This window comes from Aphanomyces astaci (genome assembly GCF_000520075.1).
Source record: "Aphanomyces astaci strain APO3 unplaced genomic scaffold supercont1.4, whole genome shotgun sequence".
NCBI classification, from domain to species: Eukaryota; Oomycota; class Saprolegniomycetes; order Saprolegniales; family Verrucalvaceae; genus Aphanomyces; species Aphanomyces astaci.
This window is the reverse complement of record NW_009798267.1, coordinates 1,670,540-1,693,177: the sequence shown is the minus strand read 5'-3', so window position 1 is coordinate 1,693,177 and position 22,638 is coordinate 1,670,540. Positions and strand designations below refer to the sequence as shown.

The 22,638-nt window shown below is 51.6% G+C and overlaps 7 protein-coding genes across 9 annotated transcripts in view; 4 read left to right on the top strand and 3 right to left on the bottom strand.

Moving 5' to 3' along the window:
* Window positions 1-2,636: 2,636 nt before the first annotated feature.
* On the top strand, window positions 2,637-4,410 carry H257_02739 (hypothetical protein). The gene is made up of 5 exons (XM_009826516.1): window positions 2,637-2,696; window positions 2,742-2,900; window positions 2,967-3,225; window positions 3,282-3,459; window positions 3,525-4,410. Exons 1-5 carry the CDS (start codon window positions 2,655-2,657, stop codon window positions 4,327-4,329), a joined length of 1,443 nt encoding a protein of 480 aa, XP_009824818.1. The 5' UTR covers window positions 2,637-2,654; the 3' UTR covers window positions 4,330-4,410.
* A 690-nt stretch (window positions 4,411-5,100) lies between these two features.
* On the bottom strand, window positions 5,101-6,744 carry H257_02738. Of its 2 annotated transcripts, XM_009826514.1 has the most exons (3): window positions 6,602-6,744; window positions 6,098-6,542; window positions 5,101-6,050 (listed from the first exon to the last, which is right to left on the bottom strand). In XM_009826514.1, exons 1-3 carry the CDS (start codon window positions 6,634-6,636, stop codon window positions 5,232-5,234), a joined length of 1,299 nt encoding a protein of 432 aa, XP_009824816.1. In that variant the 5' UTR covers window positions 6,637-6,744; the 3' UTR covers window positions 5,101-5,231. The 2 variants fall into 2 exon arrangements, with proteins under 2 accessions (XP_009824816.1, XP_009824817.1); XM_009826515.1 differs by having other exon boundaries at window positions 6,098-6,744.
* A 623-nt stretch (window positions 6,745-7,367) lies between these two features.
* H257_02737 (hypothetical protein) lies at window positions 7,368-11,140 on the top strand. The gene is made up of 7 exons (XM_009826513.1): window positions 7,368-8,009; window positions 8,063-8,246; window positions 8,301-8,386; window positions 8,431-8,941; window positions 9,353-9,860; window positions 10,061-10,133; window positions 10,667-11,140. Exons 1-7 carry the CDS (start codon window positions 7,426-7,428, stop codon window positions 11,043-11,045), a joined length of 2,325 nt encoding a protein of 774 aa, XP_009824815.1. The 5' UTR covers window positions 7,368-7,425; the 3' UTR covers window positions 11,046-11,140.
* Window positions 11,141-11,356: 216 nt separating this feature from the next.
* H257_02736 (hypothetical protein) lies at window positions 11,357-12,885 on the bottom strand. Its single transcript, XM_009826512.1, has 5 exons — window positions 12,473-12,885; window positions 12,247-12,422; window positions 11,921-12,016; window positions 11,681-11,803; window positions 11,357-11,612 (listed from the first exon to the last, which is right to left on the bottom strand). Exons 1-5 carry the CDS (start codon window positions 12,848-12,850, stop codon window positions 11,393-11,395), a joined length of 993 nt encoding a protein of 330 aa, XP_009824814.1. The 5' UTR covers window positions 12,851-12,885; the 3' UTR covers window positions 11,357-11,392.
* Window positions 12,886-13,143: 258 nt separating this feature from the next.
* On the top strand, window positions 13,144-15,870 carry H257_02735. 2 transcript variants are annotated; one of them, XM_009826510.1, is made up of 5 exons: window positions 13,144-14,484; window positions 14,547-14,732; window positions 14,796-15,017; window positions 15,079-15,545; window positions 15,625-15,870. In XM_009826510.1, exons 1-5 carry the CDS (start codon window positions 13,159-13,161, stop codon window positions 15,809-15,811), a joined length of 2,388 nt encoding a protein of 795 aa, XP_009824812.1. In that variant the 5' UTR covers window positions 13,144-13,158; the 3' UTR covers window positions 15,812-15,870. The 2 variants fall into 2 exon arrangements, with proteins under 2 accessions (XP_009824812.1, XP_009824813.1); XM_009826511.1 differs by having other exon boundaries at window positions 15,079-15,870.
* A 580-nt stretch (window positions 15,871-16,450) lies between these two features.
* Window positions 16,451-19,137, bottom strand: H257_02734 (hypothetical protein). Its single transcript, XM_009826509.1, has 10 exons — window positions 18,954-19,137; window positions 18,749-18,901; window positions 18,531-18,695; window positions 18,315-18,481; window positions 18,098-18,207; window positions 17,881-18,038; window positions 17,595-17,831; window positions 17,358-17,513; window positions 17,090-17,302; window positions 16,451-17,028 (listed from the first exon to the last, which is right to left on the bottom strand). The coding sequence occupies exons 1-10, from the start codon at window positions 19,126-19,128 to the stop codon at window positions 16,499-16,501; spliced, it is 2,064 nt and encodes a 687-aa protein (XP_009824811.1). The 5' UTR covers window positions 19,129-19,137; the 3' UTR covers window positions 16,451-16,498.
* A 91-nt stretch (window positions 19,138-19,228) lies between these two features.
* The window catches only part of H257_02733 (hypothetical protein), a gene marked incomplete at its 5' end in the record, with an annotated part of 9,285 nt that continues 5,875 nt past the window's right edge, over window positions 19,229-22,638 (top strand). The window contains 5 exons of the mRNA XM_009826508.1: window positions 19,229-19,344; window positions 19,400-19,605; window positions 19,652-19,831; window positions 19,883-20,302; window positions 20,388-22,598. Of these exons, the coding sequence (XP_009824810.1) occupies window positions 19,229-19,344; window positions 19,400-19,605; window positions 19,652-19,831; window positions 19,883-20,302; window positions 20,388-22,598 (3,133 nt within the window). The remainder of the gene's footprint in view (window positions 19,345-19,399; window positions 19,606-19,651; window positions 19,832-19,882; window positions 20,303-20,387; window positions 22,599-22,638) is intronic.

The following is a 22,638-nucleotide window of genomic DNA, read 5'->3' as shown; positions in this document are numbered from 1 at the left end:
AGTCGCGGCCTTTATGGGGCTACCGCCAGACGGACAGACTTAAAAGATGTAACTCAACAATGAATTAGGAATTGAGCCGAATCGTTTGTATGTGTACACGGCCTGCCTTGAACCGTTTTATGTCCGTGCTGAAAACATGGAAGACATGGACGTTGGTGCTTGAACCGTAGATGTCGCAGATATGTTGCGTGGGTTGGTTTTAATTTACTTTCCATGAAATATACCGGTGGTCAGGTGAAATATATTTTCGAAAGGTGAAATTAACCGTAGGTTGGGTGAATTATAATGCAGGTTGGGTGAAATATAACGGCGATATTTTACGTCGGCGTGAAATATAATGGAGGTTGGGTGAAGTATATTGGCGATTAGGTGAAATATATCGGAGGTTAGTAGAAATATTTTGAAAAATAGCTGAAATTAAGCGCAAAATGGTGTAGTATAAAACACATGGGATGCATGTGGGTATTAATTTAAAAAGGTATTTATTCATCCCAAGATCTATTGCTACACAAATTTCAAGGTGGTGATTGGCTGAATCCGTTAAATTGTCCCATGTCTCTTAAATTGGAACTCTACGTTAAACACTAAATCTGCCTCGTTTTAAGTTTGCTACAGAGGACAGCAGTGCATGTCAATCATTACGAGCGTGTGTTGAGCCCGCAATCAACGCATTCATTAATTACAAACAATTATTGGCTTCTCCTGGTCCAGTTCCAAGCTCCAACACCGTTCTACTCACAGTCAAGACCTACTTTTGAAGTCAACCAGAATACCAAGTTTCAACTTTGACGTCGGGTAGAATAACAAGTTTCAAGCCAGAATTGCAGCTTCAAACTGCAATTCTGGGCAAAGATTCATAAATCTGGGTATGACATATTTCTACAGTATCTCGGCCGAATTCATCTAAATCAGCTTCGCCCGCACATAAATCTGTCACGATGTCCGTAATTATCGGCAGATTTGAGGTCGATTATGCCAAATAAGTTGCAAAGCACAATAGTACTACGTAGTAGTATTAATTTTAGTTGGTCCCCGAATTTGTTTTGAACAGTCAGTATTTTATTTTTTACTTCCACTATCACCGAATGATGTATAAATGAGTACATATACTTCGAAGTATACATGTACCATTATATAACTGTATATTTTATACTATTAATAAAAGTTTGTATAGCAATTTAATTAAAATCAGCATCAGACCTGTATTTTTATTCAAAATGATACAATTACGACAAATTGAAGAACTTTTAATAGTAGATGCCATGACGCTGTGCCAAGCTTTGGAGTTCATTGTAAAGCAAGCAAAGCTATACGTAATGACTCGTAAAGTAATCAATTTGTATGCATGAGATTCATTCTTACCAGTTGTATGCATAAGCTCATTCATACCAGTTGTATGCAATATCACTAAAAGTACTAAGTTCGTAGTATTTGTAAATTATGAGGGATACTACCCTCATACTACGTATTACTACACCTTTTTTCGGTTAATTTCAGGACCTCACCATACTTTTTCGCGAAATGAACAAGCAATTCGCGGCGGTTCCACATCGTTCGTTGTATATTCGTTATATTTCGCCTGCAACCAAGTAGGTTGCAGTATATTTCAAGCGACGTTCCTTATATTTCACTGTGTATGGGCTTAATTCAGCGAGTGGCTCAATATATTTCGGGGTGCAATCGATATATTTCAATAAAAAATAGAAAGGAATCACTTCAACCGAAGATCTCGCGGGCTTTTCGCTCATTCTTCAAAACGACGGTCGATGAAACAATCCCCTCCCGCAGCGCAAGCCACACAGTACGTTCCAATACATACCCTATGCACCTAGTTGACGTGTCCTAGCCACGCCGCCGACCCAATCGAGAATCTTTGGTCCACAATGAAGAGCCACAGCAAGACGTTGCTGCGCGAGCGCCTTGCTGCGTTTATGGGACCTCGTCCTGACGGACAAACTCGTGACGAGTTTCGTATGGCTTACCTTGAGCACATCGCCGACGAAGTCATTGCAGGTATGGATCGTCGATGAAAATGTAACTTATACATTTACAGATGTCGACGTGAATCGCCTGCAGCGTTGCTCGTTGCTGCTCGAATACTTCCAAGGCCGCGGAGAACATGGACGACATGGAAGTTGCCGCCTGATCGACCAACAATTGCATTTTACGTCGAAATTCAGATTGATTTACATTTTTTATTGAAATATATCGATTGCACCCCGAAATATATTGAGCACTCGCTGAATTGAGCCCATACACAGTGAAATATAAGGAACATCGCTTGAAATACTAGTATACTGCAACCTACTTGGTTGCAGGCGAAATATAACAACGAATATACAACGAAGGAAGTGGAACCGCCGCGAATTGGTTGTTTATTTCGCGAAAAAGTATGGTGAGGTCCTGAAATTAATCTCGAAAAAAGGTGTAGTAATAATACTTCAAGTACTTATTAATAGTAAAGGTAGTATCTTTTGAAATGGTTTATCCGTCACGTGGAGCCGTTGATTGGATATAAATAATGTCTTTTTGACAAACAGAATTGCGAGTGAAACATATATATAAAATACCTCTGGGTATCTTGAAATTGGTATGTAAAATGGTACATATCACTTCATTTATTAAAAAACTACATTTTGAAATCTGCTCTCACAATGAGCGTCGAAGCCGCCAACATGGACTCGGTGCGCGACCAGGTGGGATGTTGCCGCTTCCTTCAGCAATGTCTAACGTATGTGTAGGCTCGAGGCTGCTTCCATGCACTAGAGATGATGGGCGATTGGAAACTGCAAGTTCAGGAGCTGTTGGATCTTCAAGAAGTGCTGGACGAACTGCACCGCAACGATCAACTGAACGACGACAACATCGATCTTGTGTTGGAGTATGTTCTGCCGCTCGCCGTACGTTTGTTGTCACTACGAAACCTACTTCATCATGATCATACTCTCAATATGCTGTGTGTGTAGCCATTCATCGACGGTTTGCTTCCTTCCATCCGGTCTGAAGTGGTCAAGACGACATGCCGTGTCATCGGCCGGTTTGCGACGCTATGTGGTCCCAAATTTGAACCTTTCTCGAACCAAGTTCTCCTCTCGTTACTTCACACGGCTCGAATCAAGACCAAGGTGTTCAGTCGCGCCGGGGAAGACTGCTTGGCCGTGCTGTCGACCCGTTCCCGCTACAGCGTCGTCGAACTCTGCCACCTTTTCGACACCCTCCGTGCAGGTACTATATATCCATCGTCCGTGCGCTCACAGGTCATTGTCCTTTCCATCTTGCAGAAGAATCGCGCTGCCTTCTTGTCAAGCAGGTCCCTCTGATCCTAACGTCGTGGCCAAAACCCGAACTCGACCCCCATTTTGGTCGATTGAAAACGTTGCTGCACAATGCCTTGCATGACAAGAACCATCTTGTACGCGCCGCCGCGCGGGACGCGTTTTGCGTCTTTGCTGATACCTGGTCTGCCTCCAATATAGATGTTTCACGGGAGGTTGATCGTGCTGACCCACTCCCAATATGCACAGGGACGAGCATATGGAGACCCTAGTGGACATTCCGTCGCCGCGGCACCGCAGTAGTTTTATCCATGAGCATGCCACCGCCCGCCTCACATCCCATCTCGTCCACAAGTTTGGGTCCCCAGTGCCCGCTGTCCGCACCCCCTTGCGCACACCCACAGCCACTCGCATGACTCCAACGTCCATCGAGACGCCGCCGGGGCGCCGCCTCCATTTGGACGCGTCCACTGCCGAATCGACCTCGTCGTTCTCGTCCATGTCGTCATCTTCGGACGACGACATGGACGACGACGGTAGACATCACGACCTGCTGCACCGTTCGAACCAACCAATAAACGATGCCGATGGATCCACCTCGCCTCCGCCGCCATCGTCGTCGTTGGTTGCGCCGTTGCTGACACACGATCAAGACGAAATCCCTCTATCGAATTCAACATATTCGGTGCTTCGATCCGTGGTGGGGACGGTCGTGACGTGGCTGACGTTTGCGAGTGTTTTGTTTGCGCTGTACACTGTGACGGGCGCGGTTCTGAGTGCGCTGGCGCTGCAGCAACGGGGCGGTCTGCTCGTGGAGCTGGAACAGCTCGACATGACCGTGGCGCGCACGTTCCACGACCTCCAGGCCAAGGAAGGCGCGATGGAGGCGGCGATGGCGGACCTGATGGCGTCGGTGGCCGCCCAGCGCCTCGACGCCCAGCGGGCGATGGCAACGCTGCGCGAGTCGAGTGCCGCATGGAACAAGTCCATGCGCGACGACATGGACGCGTTCAAAGCCGAATTTCTCTCGATGCTCGTGGTTGACATGTCGTGATGTACCAAGTCGAAACGCTATTAACTTAAAAACCACTGTTATGGTTTTCGGAGAATTTGTTTGTCTAGGGTTGGCATGTGTACCGTCCTAGTACTACTTTTGGTAACAATATCATCGTACAGTCACTATTGTCGATTTGATAGCACAAATTTGGGGAGGGGCCAAACCGATCCACAATCGATCTGATTGGTTGAATTTCATTGAGAAATGGGTTTTGATTGGCTAATAATTTTGAGCTCACCTGAAGTAGCCAATCAAATCGATTTAAATTCCAACCAGAAACCACAACACGAAATTTCACTCGAAAGCACAATACAAAGACTAAGCTCAAAATGGTGCACCTTAAATTGGACCGGTTGTTTTAAGCTGTTTGTGGACAAAGTGGAGTGAATGAGAATGAATTATAACAGGAATCATATCGCATTCATAACTCCCAAATAGGCCTGGATTTTGGCTTCATGTAACATATTGTAGAATTATAATCCGATACCGACGAGTCGAGTTACATGCCTTCCACGGCAGCGTCTCGGAAAAAGTGTTCTTAAATTGGACTTTTACGTTAACATTATTGCGTTCACGACGACGATTCCATCGAAAATACTAATGAAAGATGTCGCTTGATTTGAGCCTTTTTCGGGAAAAGTCGAATTGTCTATACATACATGCACACAGTATACTTTGTTCACTAAAACCTATAACCTACTGTATATATACTGTATGTACAGTATATCCCCCGTCGTTACTGTAGGTCTATAGTTTTATCCCCGCGCTGCTGCTCGTCGTGATTCCAATGCATCATCCTCACCCCAATCGTACAGACTCGATGTATATATATCACTCAAGGGAGTAAGTAAATATCGATTGAGAACCGAGCCGACTTGACTTATCATTACTCAATGCGATCAATGGAGAACAACCGAGCCTTGTCGAGCGAGCTGGGCCAACGCGAGGTCGGCGAGGACGAGCGCCGCCATGGCTTCAGCGAGCGGCGCGACGCGCGGCAACACGCACGGGTCATGGCGGCCCTTGGCTTCCAGCACCGTGTCTTGTCCGTCGTAGTCGACTGTGGATTGGGCTTGACCGATCGTGGACACGGGCTTGACGGCAATGCGAAAGTAAATGTCGGCACCCGACGAGATGCCGCCGAGGACGCCGCCGGCATCGTTCTTGGCCACGCCCAACGCCCCAGAAGCCGACGAGGCACAAAACGGGTCGTTGTGTTGGGACCCGCGCATGCGGGTGCCTGCAAACCCCGAGCCGTATTCGAACCCCTTGACGGCCGGCAGCGACAGCATCGCGTGCGCCAACATGGCCTGCATCTTGTCAAAGCAGGGCTCGCCCAATCCGACCGGCGCGTTCCGGATCACACACGTCACAACGCCGCCAATCGAGTCGCTCGCGGCTTTGCACTCGCGGATCGTGGTGGCCATGGCGCACGCCGACGGAATGTGCGGACACCGCACGGGCACGAGGTCACCCGCCGCGCCCCATTGCTCGACGTCGAACCCGTCGGGAATGGACAAAGCGTGTCCGTGGCGGTTGTAGATGGCACCGTTCAAGTCGGCGTACGCTGGTTCGGTGAGGTTCGCCGAGCCAGCGATGAAGTCGGCTTCATTCGAGCCAGGACGAAGCAAGATGCGCAGACGGCCGAGGTTGTCAATGTCGTCGCGGGAGTAGAGCGGGGCGTTCGGGTTGTTGAGGTCGTGTAGTGGCATGTCCACCTACAAGTTGGACACTCAAGGAGGACTCTATTCGACTCAGAACGTACGTGGCCGATGGAGCTGACCCACGACACAATCTTGGTGTTGTATTTCAGTCGCAACCATTTTTCCGCGATCGCGCCTGCCGCCACACGACCGATGGTCTCTCGCGCACTGGCGCGTCCGCCACCGCTCGATGCACGGACGCCGTACTTGACTTGGTACGTGTAGTCGGCATGGCCTGGGCGAGGTACGTTGCTCATTTCCTTGTAGTCCTGCGGCCGCACGTTCTCGTTCGGGACGAAGATGGACACCGGTGTGCCCAGCGTGAGGCCATGCTCGGTGCCGCTCTGGATCGTGACGAGATCCTTCTCGTCGCGCGGGGTCGTGAGCGAGCTCTGTCCCGGACGGCGCCGCGTGAGCTGCGGTTGGATGTCACGCTCGTCGAGTTCGAGGCCAGGTGGGACGCCGTCGATGATGGCACCGACCCCTTTGCAATGGGATTCGCCAAATCTAAAACATGTCATGACGTAACGTGAGCACGAGGTCGGAAGGAATGGCGGTGGACGTACGTAGTGACACGAAAGAAGCGGCCGAAGGTGCTCATGAGCAAATGCTGTTGTGCGTCGAGGGATGCTCCTTGACACGGGAATGCCGGATAAAACACGGCCTGATTGGCCAAACGCAACGAAATATCCGGAATTATGACCCACCACATGAATTTTATTGTTGCGACTTCCATGCACATCGAAAGGACTAGCTTTACCACAGCAATCGCGCTGTAAGCAGACGGCGGCATCTATATGTATACACGTCGCGAGATCGGAGAACAATTCCCCATGCACTCCTAGCCTGGAAGGACCGGAATGAGTAGACTTGGCGTTGCAATATACTGGAGATTCGAACGAATTTCCCAGGCATCAATCTCTCCCATTGGTCAATCGGAAATTACTAGTCACTGATTGGCTACAATCGATTTTCGATTTTCTACCACCTGAAAGGGGCGAAGTGGATAATAGCCAATCAGATGTCTCAGCTCTATTTGTGCTCGATTGACGTGTGAATGAACCATGCAAAATTGACTCACTTTCAACGCTTTTAATCCTTAAAATGCACACAACGCTTTCAACGCTTTTACCGCTTTCAACGTTTATACTACGTAGTATTAATAGTATAATTTTAAAAGAAACAGCATCGTCACTCTTTTTGTGGTACGGAGAAAGTATTTACCATATATATATGGTATTGTAAAAGTCCATATATTATGGAGTAGCCAATCGGCGGGGTTTATTTCGTTCACCGCGTTTGGTTGGCTAAAACATAGTACAATTTCAACCACTTAAAACCGCTCCCTAACAAATTCATATCTGGGGACGTTCAATCATTCACCGCTGAGATGCCATTGCCGACGTCGTCCGAGGAGCTGGAGCTTGCTTGGGGGTCTGCTGGGTTGGTCATTCGACATGCATTTGTGTGCGAGGTGAGCATGCGTCCCGGAAAAGGTTCTTCCAAGACGAAGGTATCGTTCTGGGACGCCAAGAAGATGCTCGAGAAGTTGGGGGTCCAATTCGACCACGCTCGGACAGTGACCAAGAGCAGTCAAGACACGGTGCTCGTCGTGCGACTGTACTTCTTCACGGCCCATGCATTCAACGACGCATACTCCATCGTGTCTGGGCAGCCGAACAACACCGTGTTCGCGCAGGGCAACGCGGTGGAGATTCAGATCGCCACGGTAGTCAACGACAACGCTACCGTGTCATCATCTCTTGCCGTCACTGCCCCGCCAGACTTTGACCAACACATGAAGGGGTGTCGCATCGACACGATCGTTGTCAAGGGGTTGCCGGCCAAGTGGTTTGACGTAGACACGAAATCGTTTCTCGACGACGACGACCATCCTCCTCCATCCATCCAAAGCGCGTACATGCATGACCAGCATGCTTTGTTTCAACTCTTCAGCACATTTGGCGCTCTCTCGTACGTGTATTCATCATTGAACAAACTGTCATACAACCCATATTCGATCGTAGGGCCATCGACGTCGTGCCGCCGTCTGCCACTACTAGTACTACCGCTGGCGCCGACGACGGGACCACCGCCTCGTCGACAGTGTCCACATCACACTTTGATGCGTACGTACAGTTCAAGACATACGACGGAGTGCGCGCCGCCCTCTCGACGCTGTGTGACGGTGGAAGCCGCGTGCTGTGCCACGTAAGACAACGATCCCATCATCGCTCAGTTCTGTGGGTCATCTCTTCGAACTAGACATCCCACGTAAAGACGTTTGTGCCGCTGGTGGCCCACGTCGACACGACCGAGTACCTCAGCGACGCGCATATTCGCCAGCGCCGGTAGCAATACCCGCCATGATCATTGCTATAGCGGTATCTTGTAGATTTGCAAGGGAACAGCGGTTGCATGACCAGCAGGCCAAGGCGGCGGCCGCGATCGCCGCGGAACGGCAGGCCAAGGCGTCGATGGAGCAGGCCACGGCGTTAGTTGGGTCGTTGGGGGACGAGTTGGACAAAGCCGCCGCCGACGCCATCCAGTTGTCTTCGTCGTTGGCCGAGCTCAAGGCCGCCGCGGCCGCATACGGGGCTTTGAAGGCGGAGCCGACGATGGAACGGGTGGCTATCGTGCGACAGGCGCTGGACGTAGTCGGCACCTGCCTGGCGAAAGCTGTGCGCGACAAGGAGGAGCATGAAGCTGCGATACAGCGAGCCGCGTGGACCAAACAAGTCAACAAAGCGGCGGCGGCGGCGCGGGATCTCAAGTTGGCGCGGCTGCAGAAAAAACTATCGGCTGCCAAGCACTCGTTTGCATCGATTGTCGGCCACGTGGCAGTGGTGGCAGATATGGCAGCGGCCGACGAAGCATTGGCGGTGGCAGTTCAAAGCGCGACTACGGTACGTTCGTGAAGATATATGTAGAGCCAAAACGTGGGACTTGGGTGGTGGGTTGTCCAAATTAATCGATCGATGAGGTTTTTTAGAATTGAATTTCGATGGTCATCACACGATTTTGTGCCGTCTACGAATATTCCACGTGGATATAAGTATCAACGCGGAGGATTGCGGATTGGCTCACAAATACATCTGCCCAAAATATTATACAGATCATCATTGTGGATGTCGTTATACATTTATATATATATCAGTGTGAAAACAAATACCATAACATAAATATATATATATATGATTGCGGAGGATGGAAGCCGGCCATGTAGGGGTTTGACTGCGGGATATTTGATACTAGTATGAATGATATGGCCACATGTAAATGGAGATATGTACCAATGTGCACATTGCTGGGTGTAGTCTCATGGAAGTGCCACGTCATCGTCGTCTTCTGTAAACAACGCCGAGGACGTCCAGACATACTTGACCAAGCTGGATGAAGACGTGGATGAAGCCGTGCACTCGGTGGACGCGGTCGTAGCGCGGCTAGAAGTCGTGGACCGATTCTATCAGGTCGAACGTGCTGTCAAGAGCTGGAGTATCGCGCCGTTTCACGTGCAAAGTCTGCTGCAAACCATTGAAAACGAAGCGTGGGGGGACCGGACCGAGGACGTGGCCAAGCGATTGGACGACCTCGACGAGGTCGTGCAGGCTGGTGGCCATTTGGACAAACTGGTCGCTCGCCATGTCGCTCTGGGCGAGCAGATTGGTAGTGCAACCCCACGACATGAAGACGGCGAGAACGACCTGCGACAGCGTCACACGGACATTGGCCTGTTGTTGCACCGTGTCGCAGACGTAGGTGACGTGGCCGGCCTGCAGACGCAAATGGACGCGCTCGAAACCCAAGTGTCGGCGTTTCTAGCAGGTATATATATATGTGTATCGAAGGTGTGGTTTTTCTTGCCCAAAGGGATATCCCATATATATATATATATATTATCTTGTGGTGTCTTCGTCATCCTCTCAAGCAGACGATGATGACGGCATGCATGCGATACAGAGTGAAGGAATTTATATATATATATATGCTCCATGATTATTGGGGGTTGTTGTTTCTCTATGTAGACCAAGCGCAGCGATGGAAAGAAGCCAATTCTCACGCCGGTCAAATGTCTCGCATTCAAGCTGCTCGCAAACGGTATTGTGTTTATTTTACCCAAAATTTGGTTGACTTTTAATTCTTTGCCAAATCTGTTGATATATCGATTCTTTGTACTGGTTTTTGTATGTAAAGATCGTCCATTATTGTCGATTTGATACAAATTTGGGGAGGGGGTGCAATCGAATCACGCCAACCAAACCGATCCACAATCGATCTGATTGGTTGAATTTCATTGAGAAGGTGGTTTTGATTGGCTAATAATCTTGAGCTCATCTGAAGTAGCCAATCAAATCGATTTAAATTCCAACGAGAAACCACAACACAATGAAATTTCACTCGAAAGCACAATATGATCCCACGAATTTCAGTCACACACTGCTAATTCGATGTTGAAACTTGGTCGAAGAGTGGATAATTTGATTGGCCAATTGATTAGAGTTCTGGGTTTTGATTGGTCGATATATCGATTGTCTGTCGATTTGGTTCTTCTGCTCACTCGAATATCTTGACAATATACAACCCTAACTGTTAACGCCATGTCGATGTTGATGCCTACGAACGCTGAATAGTCTGGCGTTGTGGCGACGGGAAGTGGGGGCGCCCACCACGCCAGTGTATGCGACAGAGCGTGTGACGGCGTTACCAGATCGATACGGCGGCACCAGTGCCCTAAAGAAGCCGCGCTTGGTGCAATACGTGGCAGCGTCCAGTGGTATCCCCCGGCTAGCCAGCTCCGTGTGGATCGTAGACAACGACACGGGGGCGGTGCGTCCTCCCAAGACCCACGACGAGCGACTGCAGCAGGACATGGAGGCGTTGCGCGTGCAGGTCGTGGAAAGCCAGCGCCGAGAGCTGGCAAAGGAGCGTCAGTTGCGGGCATTGGTGCTGCAGAGCATGAAACAACCGAAACCAGCGACGACGACGAACGACGGCGATGCCACGTCATAATCTACCCTGAGTGTGCGCTTTGTGAGTGTTTTGAAACATATCAGATACCTAACGGTAGACGAGGTTGTACATATGATATTGGGCACACGACCAGTACATTGTGGATTCATTCAGTGTACATATTTCCAGACCCCGCCGCGAATCGAATGATCTCGCCGCGGAATCAATCGACTATGCTATGGCTAATCCAGATCTTGAGTGGATTTGATTGGCTCTTATGGAAATATATTCAACCAATCACAACTCTAGCGTGAGTCAATCACGCGAAAGTTGCAAGTTGATAGCGAATGAAAAATCCACAAAGTCCAATAGTAATGAATGCCCCAAGCCAAAAACAAGAATAACTATTAATCTTGTTTGGGTGCTTGAAACGAAAAAGGCCACAGGGGCAGTAGCATGGACACTTGAGCTTGGTAAAGGGCATAAGAAGGGTACTTTTGACGGGTCAAGTGCTCGGTGAGCCGTGTGCTGCCTTGGAATAACAGTGTGAGCAAGAACGTTCCGAGAACTGTCCAGTTGTGATGGCCACGAGCCGACACGGAGAACAGGTACACCGTCCACCACAACCTAGTTGGGTACAGTAGTTACACGAGTAGTTAGTTGGTTACGAGTAGTAGTAGTACTAGTAGTAGTACCCTTGCTCAGCAAAAAAGTTGGGGTGCCGACTATAAGCAAACACGCCCGTGGTGCAAAAGCCAACGTTGTACGGGTGGGGCAGTTGAGGCAGTGGCTTTTTCGTTCGTTTCAGCAGGCCCCATCTATATATATATATATGTCAGCCTAAGTAGGGTCAATTTTGGATTCATTAAATATAATTATATATATATATATATATCACGACCGATGGAAATATATTGTGATGATTGGCAACATACTTGACTTGCTGGAAGTTCCATTGCTGCTGGTCCGCAATGGTTTCCAGTACGAGCAACCCAGCAAACAACAGCGCCAGGCCAGAATCCCACATTGTCCTACCATGCGAATGCAAAATGGGGTGGTGGATATATATTGTACATATTAATATATATATACATTGTACAGATTAATATATATATACATTGTACAGATTAATATATATATATATATTGTACAGATTAATATATATATTTTGTACAGATTAATACTACTTCGAAGTACGAAGTATATATATATTGTACAGATTAATATATATTGAGTTCAAGGGACACGGAGGAGTGTGTACCAGTTGTCCAATATGTCGCTTTTGTACTTGTTTTCCCATACGTTAAACACCACTTGGAGCGGGCACGTGATCAGGAAGAGCAAAATGTGCTGGTAGAACGCGATGAACGTCAATGAGAACGCGTGCCACAGCACCGCGTGCGGGAACCACGTCCGCGTGTATGCCCATCGATAGTCCTATGAACGATCGATCGTGTGGAAGGTTGGTGCATGTCATGGGGACGTACCTCAGCCGTCCATTGGTATCCGCCCTTGCGGTAAAAGTTGAACGTCAGTCGACATCCCCATTGCGTGATCAGCAGCACCAACACCACGAGACGCACGTCTGCGGCAAGACCGCGGCTCCAAGCCACAAACAGGTAGTTCCACGAGTAAAGCACGGGAGTAATCGACCATAAACGGTCGACGTGAGAGTAGTTGCCCGTCGACGCTTGCAGGAGAAACGACACTGTGGCGATCACAAGACACAATACCAAGTTGGACACGATGGGCGGCACGGCGCCGTACGAGTCGCTTGTTTGGAGAATGCGGATGACGTCCACGGCGCATGCTTCCAGCCCAGGCAGCGACAGCTCCTGGCTCAACGCGCGGCAGATCACCACCATGATGACGAAGGCTCCCGAACTCAAAGTGACAAAACCAGAAGTCAAACACTACCCCAGTATATATATATATTATATAGTTATATTATTTTTTCAAACATTCCTTTTTTACCGGAAAATAATAAAACTCGAGTAAAACCATACGTTTAACTCCTCAACGCAAACGTTAAACTGTCGGACCATGTCCGTCGATTCAAGATACAATACTCACCAATCAAATCACAGATATCCGAATTCAGCCAATCACGTGACTCTCCACCAGCATAGCAGCAGCGGTGGATTTCCATTCCAAATCTTGCGATCTTATTTGGATGAACGCAGCCCAAGCCCTGCGGTACCTGCGTAAGCGGTGCTTTGGGAAGCGATATTGCACGTCTGATGACGGGGTGTTGCCCTCGTTTTACGAGATTGACGCAACGTACAACGCTATGTTTGAAGAATGGTCGACGGACGAGTACGTGTACGACCTTCCCGCGGCGCAGGTGGTCGTGTCCAATCCAGCACATGTGTTCCAAGATGTGCGGGATCTGGGGCGTCTCCGTGCAGAGTACCAGCAGCAACCACTACCACCCCGCCACTCGTCCGTCAAGGATCCATCAGGAGGCTCGTGTGTCGACGATTATGACCTCAAGCACTTGTCGGCTTCACATCTCGCTGTGGTGCTCACACATCCACTCGACATGCTGCACGACCTTGTCAAGGGGTATTTCCACCTCCGAAGCCTGCCACCGCTCACGCCGACTGAACAATCATACTGCAACCACGTAGAGCAAGTGCTATTGGCGTATCTGATCCAAATGACGCTTCACGGCGGCGACTTCCTCGGGGACGTGCATGCGTTCTTCCTGGAGCTGATCCTTCGCCAAAGCGACGACCCGCCAACGCTGGCATTCACGTTGCTGCACAACTTGCACGTTGCCGTGGATGGCAACGACGCGGCGCAAGTCGAGTTGTTCTTTATCCTGTTGGACATGGTGGACCGCCTCGTGCACTTGTCGCGGCCCATCGGCATCTCCACCTTGCCCCTCATTACCGGCACATTGGTGGGCATGGTGCGTCCGTCGTCCTCCTCCCGCGGCGAGTACCTTCCCGATCGACTCGTGTCGATTCCGCCATCAACCCTCATAGCGTTGCTGCAAGACACTGCGGGTCACGTCGCCGTCGTGGAAATGCTTGTCCTGAACTTGTATCTTCGGCACATGCTGCACGCAGAGCATCACCAAGACACGTACGGGGCTCGAAAGGGCAAGGAAAAGTTCGGAAAAGGCCTGCCGTTGTGCCCCGTGGACCCGAGTTCGGGCACCCCCGCGTTTGGCTTGGACTCGTTCGACACGAACGACCCGAGCAACACGTCGATGTTGGACGTGTTGCTGCACCACTTCTTCACCACGCCGTCCATCGCCGTGCACCGCCTCGTGTTTATGGTGCTCGTTGACCTAGCGAAACCAAACGTGCAGCTAGAAAATGGTCTGGTTGAACGGCTGTTGGTGTCCAGCTTGGAGCGTGGGCTTGCGTCGGTCGTCGCTTCCTTTCCGACGGTGCTGCTGCCTGGTCATCTCAGTGCGTTTCTTGGTCGTTTGGGGGAGGGAGTTGACGGCGGTAACATGGCGGTCGTGCTCTCGGAGGTGGCACAAGTGGTTCGTATATCAAGGGAAAAACATATCACCTAGTTCTTATCGCGCATTGTTGTCGACGGTAGGCACGTGTGCACGAGTACTTTGTGCAATGCTCAACGCTGGCACATATTGTTCACAAACGAAGATGGTTGGATGTGTCGGTGGGTAGCAACGCCACGTCAGGAGGAGGGGGGCAGCACTTGGATCCTGTGCAACGGGCCATGTACTTGATTGGCAGTGCCGTGCCGGTCGAGCGCTTCAAAGGCCAGGTATTCATGTCTTCGGATTATGATCATCCGCCACCCTCATCCCGCTCTATGGCATGATTCTAGCGATGGCTGGCCGAGTTGCTGTCTGACCCAGCTTTAAAAAAGCCATCCACCGATGACGACGAATTGACTGCACGGACGGTGGGGGTCGACGCGAGGCAGCCGCTGCGCCTCCAAGCTCGTTCGACGTTTTGGCAAGCCGTTCGTTCTAAATCCAGGGCGTTGCGGCTGGCCATGGTGCAAGTGCTGGCGCTTGTCGCCAAGCGCCGACTGCTCCTGTCCTCCGTACGTACGCAATTCACTCTTTCTCCGCCGCGTATCAAAGCTCATACTCATGTTTTATTAGCTCAAGGGCGCCACGTTGCCCGCAATCCTTCGAGAAGTCCATGCAGTGGCCAAGGAGTGGGTCCACGATGTAGTTGTACCTTTGGACAGCGGGGCGTGGGAGGCGCTCATGGAGCTCGTGCTGACGCTGTGTTGCCGCCAGCTCAACTTTGTCCACCGTCGAGCCAGGAACCGTCAAAAGGGGGTACTCGACACCTCCGAGCCGGCGTCGGTTCTGCGAGCTGTGACCTGTGGTGCAGTAGCGCTGGACCGCGATCTGCTGCACGAACTGTCGAGCGACTGCTACCTCGCCGCACTGCAGGCGCTACAGTCGACAGACTCGCGACCGTCGTCGTCGTCGGGGGTCGCAGGGATCGTGGCTATGGTAGTCAAAGCAACCTATGACGACGGTCAACTTTTTGCTCGGGCAGGCGGGATTGTCAAGTTTCGATCGTTCCTGGAAGCCCCGTACCCTGCCGTCGTGTCCATGTACGAAATGAAAAAAGATCTTTGTTAGGTTGTCGCAGTTATTTTGTGAATGTTTCGACGTCATGTTGTGGGGCTGTAGCCACGTCGCCGATTTGATTGTCAGCATGATCCGAGACGCCAACAAGGACGTGTACATGCATGCGCTCCAGAACCTCCACCTCCAAGCCCAAGACGCCAGTGACGAGCGCGTGTTGGACCATCCATATGTCCATTGCCGCCAACTCTTGGCTCGGCTATACCATACAGCGAAAATCCCCATCGATTAAAGTTGAATCCACAAATTAATACTTGTACTTGGAAGATATTGCTACAGTATTAATACCACTTGGTAGAAACATTATTACCTTTGCAAATTTCGATTTCGCATATGCACGGGTAACAATCCCAACGACGCTTTGACGAGTGGCGTGTGGCGACACTACCCGGGTAGATTGAAGTACATAACGTTAGTCTCTCAAACTACCCCTTGAACTTGTCCTTGATAAACATCATAACGTACTTGAAACTGGAGGAGTAAGCAATGGTTAATATTGTGGATTTCGTACAAAATTCCAGACCCCATCGAACCGAATCGACGCTATTGGCAAATCCAACATGGAATGGATTTGATTGGCTCGTATAGAAAGGACAAGTATATTCAGTGATTCATACAAACCACCCAAATTTTGGAAGTTTATAGTGAATTCACAGTACTATTAATACTGTAATACTACGTAGTACTACTGTAGTATTGTGGATTCGATACGAGTTTCCAGATCTCGTCGAATCGAATCTCGACGCTAGTGGCTAATCCAATTTTGAGTGTGTTTGATTGGCTCTTACAGAAAGGACAAGTATATTCAACCAATCAGAACTCCAGCGTGATTCAATATTGCTCAGACAAATCGCGCGAATTTGCAAGTTTATAGCGAATTCACAATAGTACAGTATCCTTTTATCGACGACTTGGCAAATTAGCTAACCACAACTTGCCACGGCACGACAAATCCACAGTCCCCCCGCTGGCCCGGGTCGCCATAACCGTTGGAACTGGCAAAGCCAAACCCACACGTGCACACGCCTGTGGCCCCGTCGCATGTGCCATGGTTCGAACACACGGCATTTTCTTTCGTCCCATTTTGCACTTTGGTGGCGATGGGGGTGAGCCCGGCCCTGGTCACCCCATTGAGGCGCAAGTTTTGGTCCAGTACTTGCAATCGCGGCAAGTTGCCAAACTCTTGCATGAACGTGACTGTGATGACGTTTCCTCCAACGCACGCCCCGTTCCCAGGCTGGGAATACGACACGGCAACGTCCGTGACAGTGACCATGGAAACGATTGCAGCTTGCAAAGTCGTCGGGGCTGCATTGAACGGGATCGGCGGGGAGTTTTCCCCGCGGAAAGACAGCTGAAACGTTCCAGCGTCCGATGCCGCACACTGCACGCTTTGCACGTCGTTTACTTGGCCCAGCGTCAGTGGGTCGTCCCCCGTCGGGCATTTTCCTAGTCCCACCAAAACGCACATCCAAAACATGGTGAAAAGATCAAAAAAAGTGGCTCGTACGTTGGTTGCAATCGTAGCCTGTGTAGCCGCGGTCGCACTGACAGCCCTGGATCTTGAGCGCATCCCACGTCGTGGGGTTGTTTGGGTCCAAGCCGTAGGAAAACCCAGCGGGCAGCCAGTCGCGAGTGCGGGTGGCCTGTGCTAGCGCCATCAAATTGAGGCAATTGCCGTGGCCACTGCACTCGTAGATGCTATCGCCTTTGGGACATTGCACTATGACGACAACAACACTGTTGAATCACCACAAACGACGAGGGATCGCATGTACTGAGGTTGCACGAAGGTCCTTCAAATGGAGGTACGCATTCGCATTCGCCCGTGATGGGGTCGCACGTGCCGCCCTCCGAGCATGTGGTCCTCGTTGTATGCGCTTCGTTGGTTCGTAAAGGGAGGGAAAACCACGACAGACCTTTGGGGCAGTCGCCTAACACGATTCAAGGTGAAGAATCAAACGCGATACAACGTCACTAGCCAAAACACCACAATAAATAGTAGCAAGACGCACGCATAGAGCAGTCTCCAGTGACCCAGCCTACGGCACAGGCGCACGTGTAAGCTGGTGGGCCAGAGCACGCTCCATGGCCACTGCACGGCAAGTAGCCTGGACAGCCCTTGATGGGGCCCCCGTAAAAGTTGGTGTTGTCCGGGGCCCCACAGTCCGCTCGGAGGCCCACCTTGCCGTAGCCGTCACTCGATCGAAAGCCGGGCATGGGGTACGTGTAACACGCACATTGCCCGATTTCTACCACATTGCACTTAGTCATTTTGGACATGAATTAACGTCGTCGTACTGGGGTTGCAGTACCCACGATTGCTGCAAGGGGCGTATTCTTTCGTGCCCCGAGTACTCACAGTCGTCCCAATGGCTGCCCCGCCTGCCCCTGTGACAACGTTGCCTGTTAATGTTGCTTGGCCGCGCAGTAGCGTCACTGCCAGCATGGCTGGTTGACTAAAGCATACGGTTGATCATGATTCATCACGTTGCACTTGGAGAATGAAGATTATTACGGGCCAAAGTTGGATGTGAATTCAATCGACACGACGTTGCGGCCCGTGGCGTCACATAAGGTCGTGCCAAACGAGTAGGTAGTTCGAACAGCACCAAATGGAGCTACATTCTACCACCAGTGTGCATCATCAACCAACAATTCCAGCACGCTTTTCATGATGGTGGTGGGGGTAGCATGTATGTAGTTGTACAGTAGATGGACTTGTCTTGTCGTACTTGTAAGATGGTTTTCAATTGCGCGGCCGTGGTTGAGATGGCGAGGGCAGACGTGGTCTCGCCGCGGAGCTTCAAAAAGAAGAAGCCGGCCGTCGCGGTGCATTTCAGAATTTGGACTTCGTTAACTTGGGCCAAGGTCATGGGGTCGTCGCCGTTTGGGCACGTGGCTACGTGATGATACGTTAGTCCTGCTAACGTCACCGCATATGATGGTACCCATGACGCAATCCACGCCAGCTGAACCACGATCGCAGAGGCAGCCTTGGATCATCTCAGCGTCCCACACGGTCGCATACGTGTAGTCGAATGGACTGCGCAGCAGAGCCAGCTGGGACATGGACACACACCGTCCGTTGTTGGAACACTGGTTTGGACATGCCACTACAATTGAAACGCTGGGTGAAAAATAAATTCATCGTCCATTGCTGCCTTACACTTGTCGCACGCAGCACCGGTGAACCCGGGGTCGCAACGGCATTCGCCTGAGTCGCGGCTACACGTGCCTCGATTCGAACACTCTGCAGGAACGTGGATCTGATTGATGCCCACTGCATTCCCTGACCACGCCAACCCCGATGGGCAGCGCACTATCAACGAGCGACTGAGTACGGTTGATAGTGTCGACGCAGTAGCACCTACGCTGGGAGCAATCAAAGCCGAAGGCAGATGCATCGCACTGGCATGAGCCCAAAGGTGTGCAGTTGCCGCGTCCGTTGCATATCCGTCCAGAAGCAGGTGCTGTCGGGCAAGCTGCAAGTGCCACCGCCGCGGCCGCCACGGCCACAGCGACACTTCGCCGCGCCAGAAACATCATGAAATGTTGAAACGGCTTTTGACGGATCAACCAATAAGGATCCATGCCGGTTCGAGATCCGAGATACGATTCGAACGGTCGGGAGTATTGCACATTTCCGATGCAGCTCGACGTGCTGCTGCTATGTGTGCTACTTGTGGGACTGCCATGGATCCCTGGTAGCGACGCGAGCTGTGCGAACATGTGCTCCGGGCATGGCACCTGTGGCGCATCCAAGTACGTCACGGATGCCTTCATCAACTTATCATAGTCGCCTCACTCTTGCTGGCAGTAAATGCACCTGCGATGCCGAGTGGAATGTTGTGCCAGACTGTTCTCGTCATGTTTGTCCGACTGGAATCGCTTGGGTAGACAAAGCATCGACTCCGAACGGAGCCCACGCCACCGCCACAGAATGCTCAAACCGTGGCATCTGCGACTACTCAAAAGGCTCGTGTATCTGCACCCAGGGGTTCACTGGCGACGCATGTCAACGAAGTTCGTTTGATTCATTGTAATCAAACACTCACACTAATTCCTGTAGTGCGGTGTCCCAACGACTGCTCCGGTCGCGGGCAGTGCCTGACGTTGGCCACCCTCGCTCGGTCGTACGGCCCCCAAACCATGGCCACGGGGCTCGGTCCAGCGTACAGCAACTGGGAAAAGGACAGCATCACGACGTGTTATTGCGACATGGGCTTTACCGGGCCAGATTGCTCCATGCGTACGTAAACCGTTCTGCAGCAAGTTGCTCATGTCTCATCATATTGTCTAGGCATGTGTCCAAAGAACGACGACCCGCTCACCCCCGGCCAAGCGTTTCGCTCCATCGCGCTGACCGTCAGTGGCGCCACGTCAGCGCTGGCTGGTGTCGTGACAGTCACGTTCAACGGGTACTCATTCACGATGCCCGCAAATGCCAACTCGAACTCAGATGCGATTTGTGCGGCGGCAGTCCTGACTTTGGGCAATGTTCGCACTGCCACCTGTGTCATGTCTGCCGTGGACAGCACGACCCAAGGCGCGACGTACACGATTGAATTCCAAGAATGGTCGCACTGGGACTCGGAGAACAACGTGTTTTTTCACACTGGGAACCCCCCGTTGGCGTCATTTAGCTGCCACGTCGCAGGTGTCACTAGTGCCAACTCGCCGACATGTTCGTTTGCAGACGTGGTTTCGACAAACCTCATTGGTAGGTGGGTAGCCTCCCCTAGGCCAGCCATGTTGACGTGATCCAATATCATGATTGACCCAGGGTTCACGGAATACGCCTGTAGAGCATGAATACTGCTCCCGTCGCGGCATCTGCGACTTCACCGTCGGCCTTTGCACATGCTTTTTGGACTACAAGACGAGCGACTGCAGCCAGTTGTCCAACATCCCAGACAACATTGACGACCACGACGGTTTCCTCATCCAACCCGTAGGGCCGTCGTATGTTGGCATCGCCCTGCATATCCAAACGATCAAAGCCATGCAGACCGACTTTCAAATGATCAAAATTGAAGCGGCCAGTCAACCGCTGTTTTATATGCTGGGCAACGGCGACACGTTTTGGACAAAGGGCAATGTCCGTGTGGACACTGGTACGCTTTTTGTCCAAGCGGGGGAGACCATTGCGACGGGGGGACTAGCGATTCAAGATGGGGGGAGTACCACCACGTTGACGACCGTCGCTGGCACGGTGGCGGACGCGTTGGCCCCAAACACGGGGTTCACTGGCACTGTCATGACGGCTCGGGCGACTCAAGCGGCCGCGATCACGTTTTACCTGTTTAAAGCGTCGACAGAAAACTCGCTTGTTCCGATGTTTGACATTCGGGGCGATGGACGCACCACCGTTCGTTCTGGGGGGTTGGAAGTGGTCCTCGGGGGCGCCACCATCACCGACAACGTTGGAACTACGTCGGTCCTGACAGTGCAAGCCTCCAGTGGAGGCTACTCTAGCTCTGTGGTGTCGATAGCAGCCACGGCTTCGTCGCAATTCCCACTCACAGACTTCAACTTGCTCACGGCGTCGGCTGGGGGAACGACGGCGATCACGGTCGAAGCGTCGGGAAAGACAACGTTGACCAATGGGGGGTTGTATGTGAATGGCATTGGTGGGGGCAACTTCGTGAACCAGGACCTGGCAGCGTCAGCGTTGACGGCGTTGTCCGGACTAGGAACGTTTACGGGCACTGTGGCGACTATCGGGGCCTCCAGAGCGGCAAACGTAACGTTCAAACTCTTGGAAGCCAAGTCGAACGGGGTGGTGACGTTCTCCGTACGAGGAGATGGGTTCACCACCGTTCATTCGGGGGGGTTCCAAGTGTTGCTGGGGGGTGGCACCATCACCGCCGGAGGCTTTTACGTCTATGCGGGGGGAGCCACCGTGAATGCAGGGGGGCTCATGGTAACCAACGGGGGCGCTACAATCCAAGCCCAGGGCCTTGTCGTTGTGGACGGGGGTGCCGACATCACGAGCACGGCGCAGTTGTTGCCGTCCTTTTCCGTACATGCGAGTCATTTGGCGTTCCAAAGCACCGTGGCTGTGATCGAGACCACGTTGGTTGCTGCGTCAAGCTCGTTTTACTTGCTCAAGATCAACGCTGCAGCGACGACGGAAATTTTCGACGTGCGTGGCGATGGGCTGACCACCATCCACCAAGGTGGTCTCGTCGTCACTCTAGGCGGTGCTACTGTCACTGCCGGTGGGTTGACTGTCACCGACGGAGGTGAAACCATTCGAACTCTGTCCGCAACTGCTGACGTGTCAACGATCACTGCTGCAAGTACCGGCTACAGCGGGTCCGTATTGACGGCAATATCGGCTACCACTGCTGGCTCGTCCTTCTACTTGTTCAGTGCACTCTCTGGGACGTCCACTGCCATATTCGATATCCGAGGCGATGGGTTGACCACCATCCATGAAGGTGGTCTAGCCGTCACCCTTGGTGGTGCCACTGTCACTGCCGGTGGGTTGACTGTCACCGACGGAGGTGAAACCATTCGAACTCTGTCCGCAACTGCTGACGTGTCAACGATCACTGCTGCAAGTACCGGCTACAGCGGGTCCGTATTGACGGCAATATCGGCTACCACTGCTGGCTCGTCCTTCTACTTGTTCAGTGCACTCTCTGGGACATCTACGGCCATATTCGACATCCGAGGCGATGGGCTGACTACGATACACCAGGGAGGGCTGTCGATCACCACTGGCGGTGCCACCGTAACGGACGGAGGTGAAACCATTCGAACTCTGTCCGCAACTGCTGACGTGTCAACGATCACTGCTGCAAGTACCGGCTACAGCGGGTCCGTATTGACGGCAATATCGGCTACCACTGCTGGCTCGTCCTTCTACTTGTTCAGTGCACTCTCTGGGACGTCCACTGCCATATTCGATATCCGAGGCGATGGGTTGACCACCATCCATGAAGGTGGTCTAGCCGTCACCCTTGGTGGTGCCACTGTCACTGCCGGTGGGTTGACTGTCACCGACGGAGGTGAAACCATTCGAACTCTGTCCGCAACTGCTGACGTGTC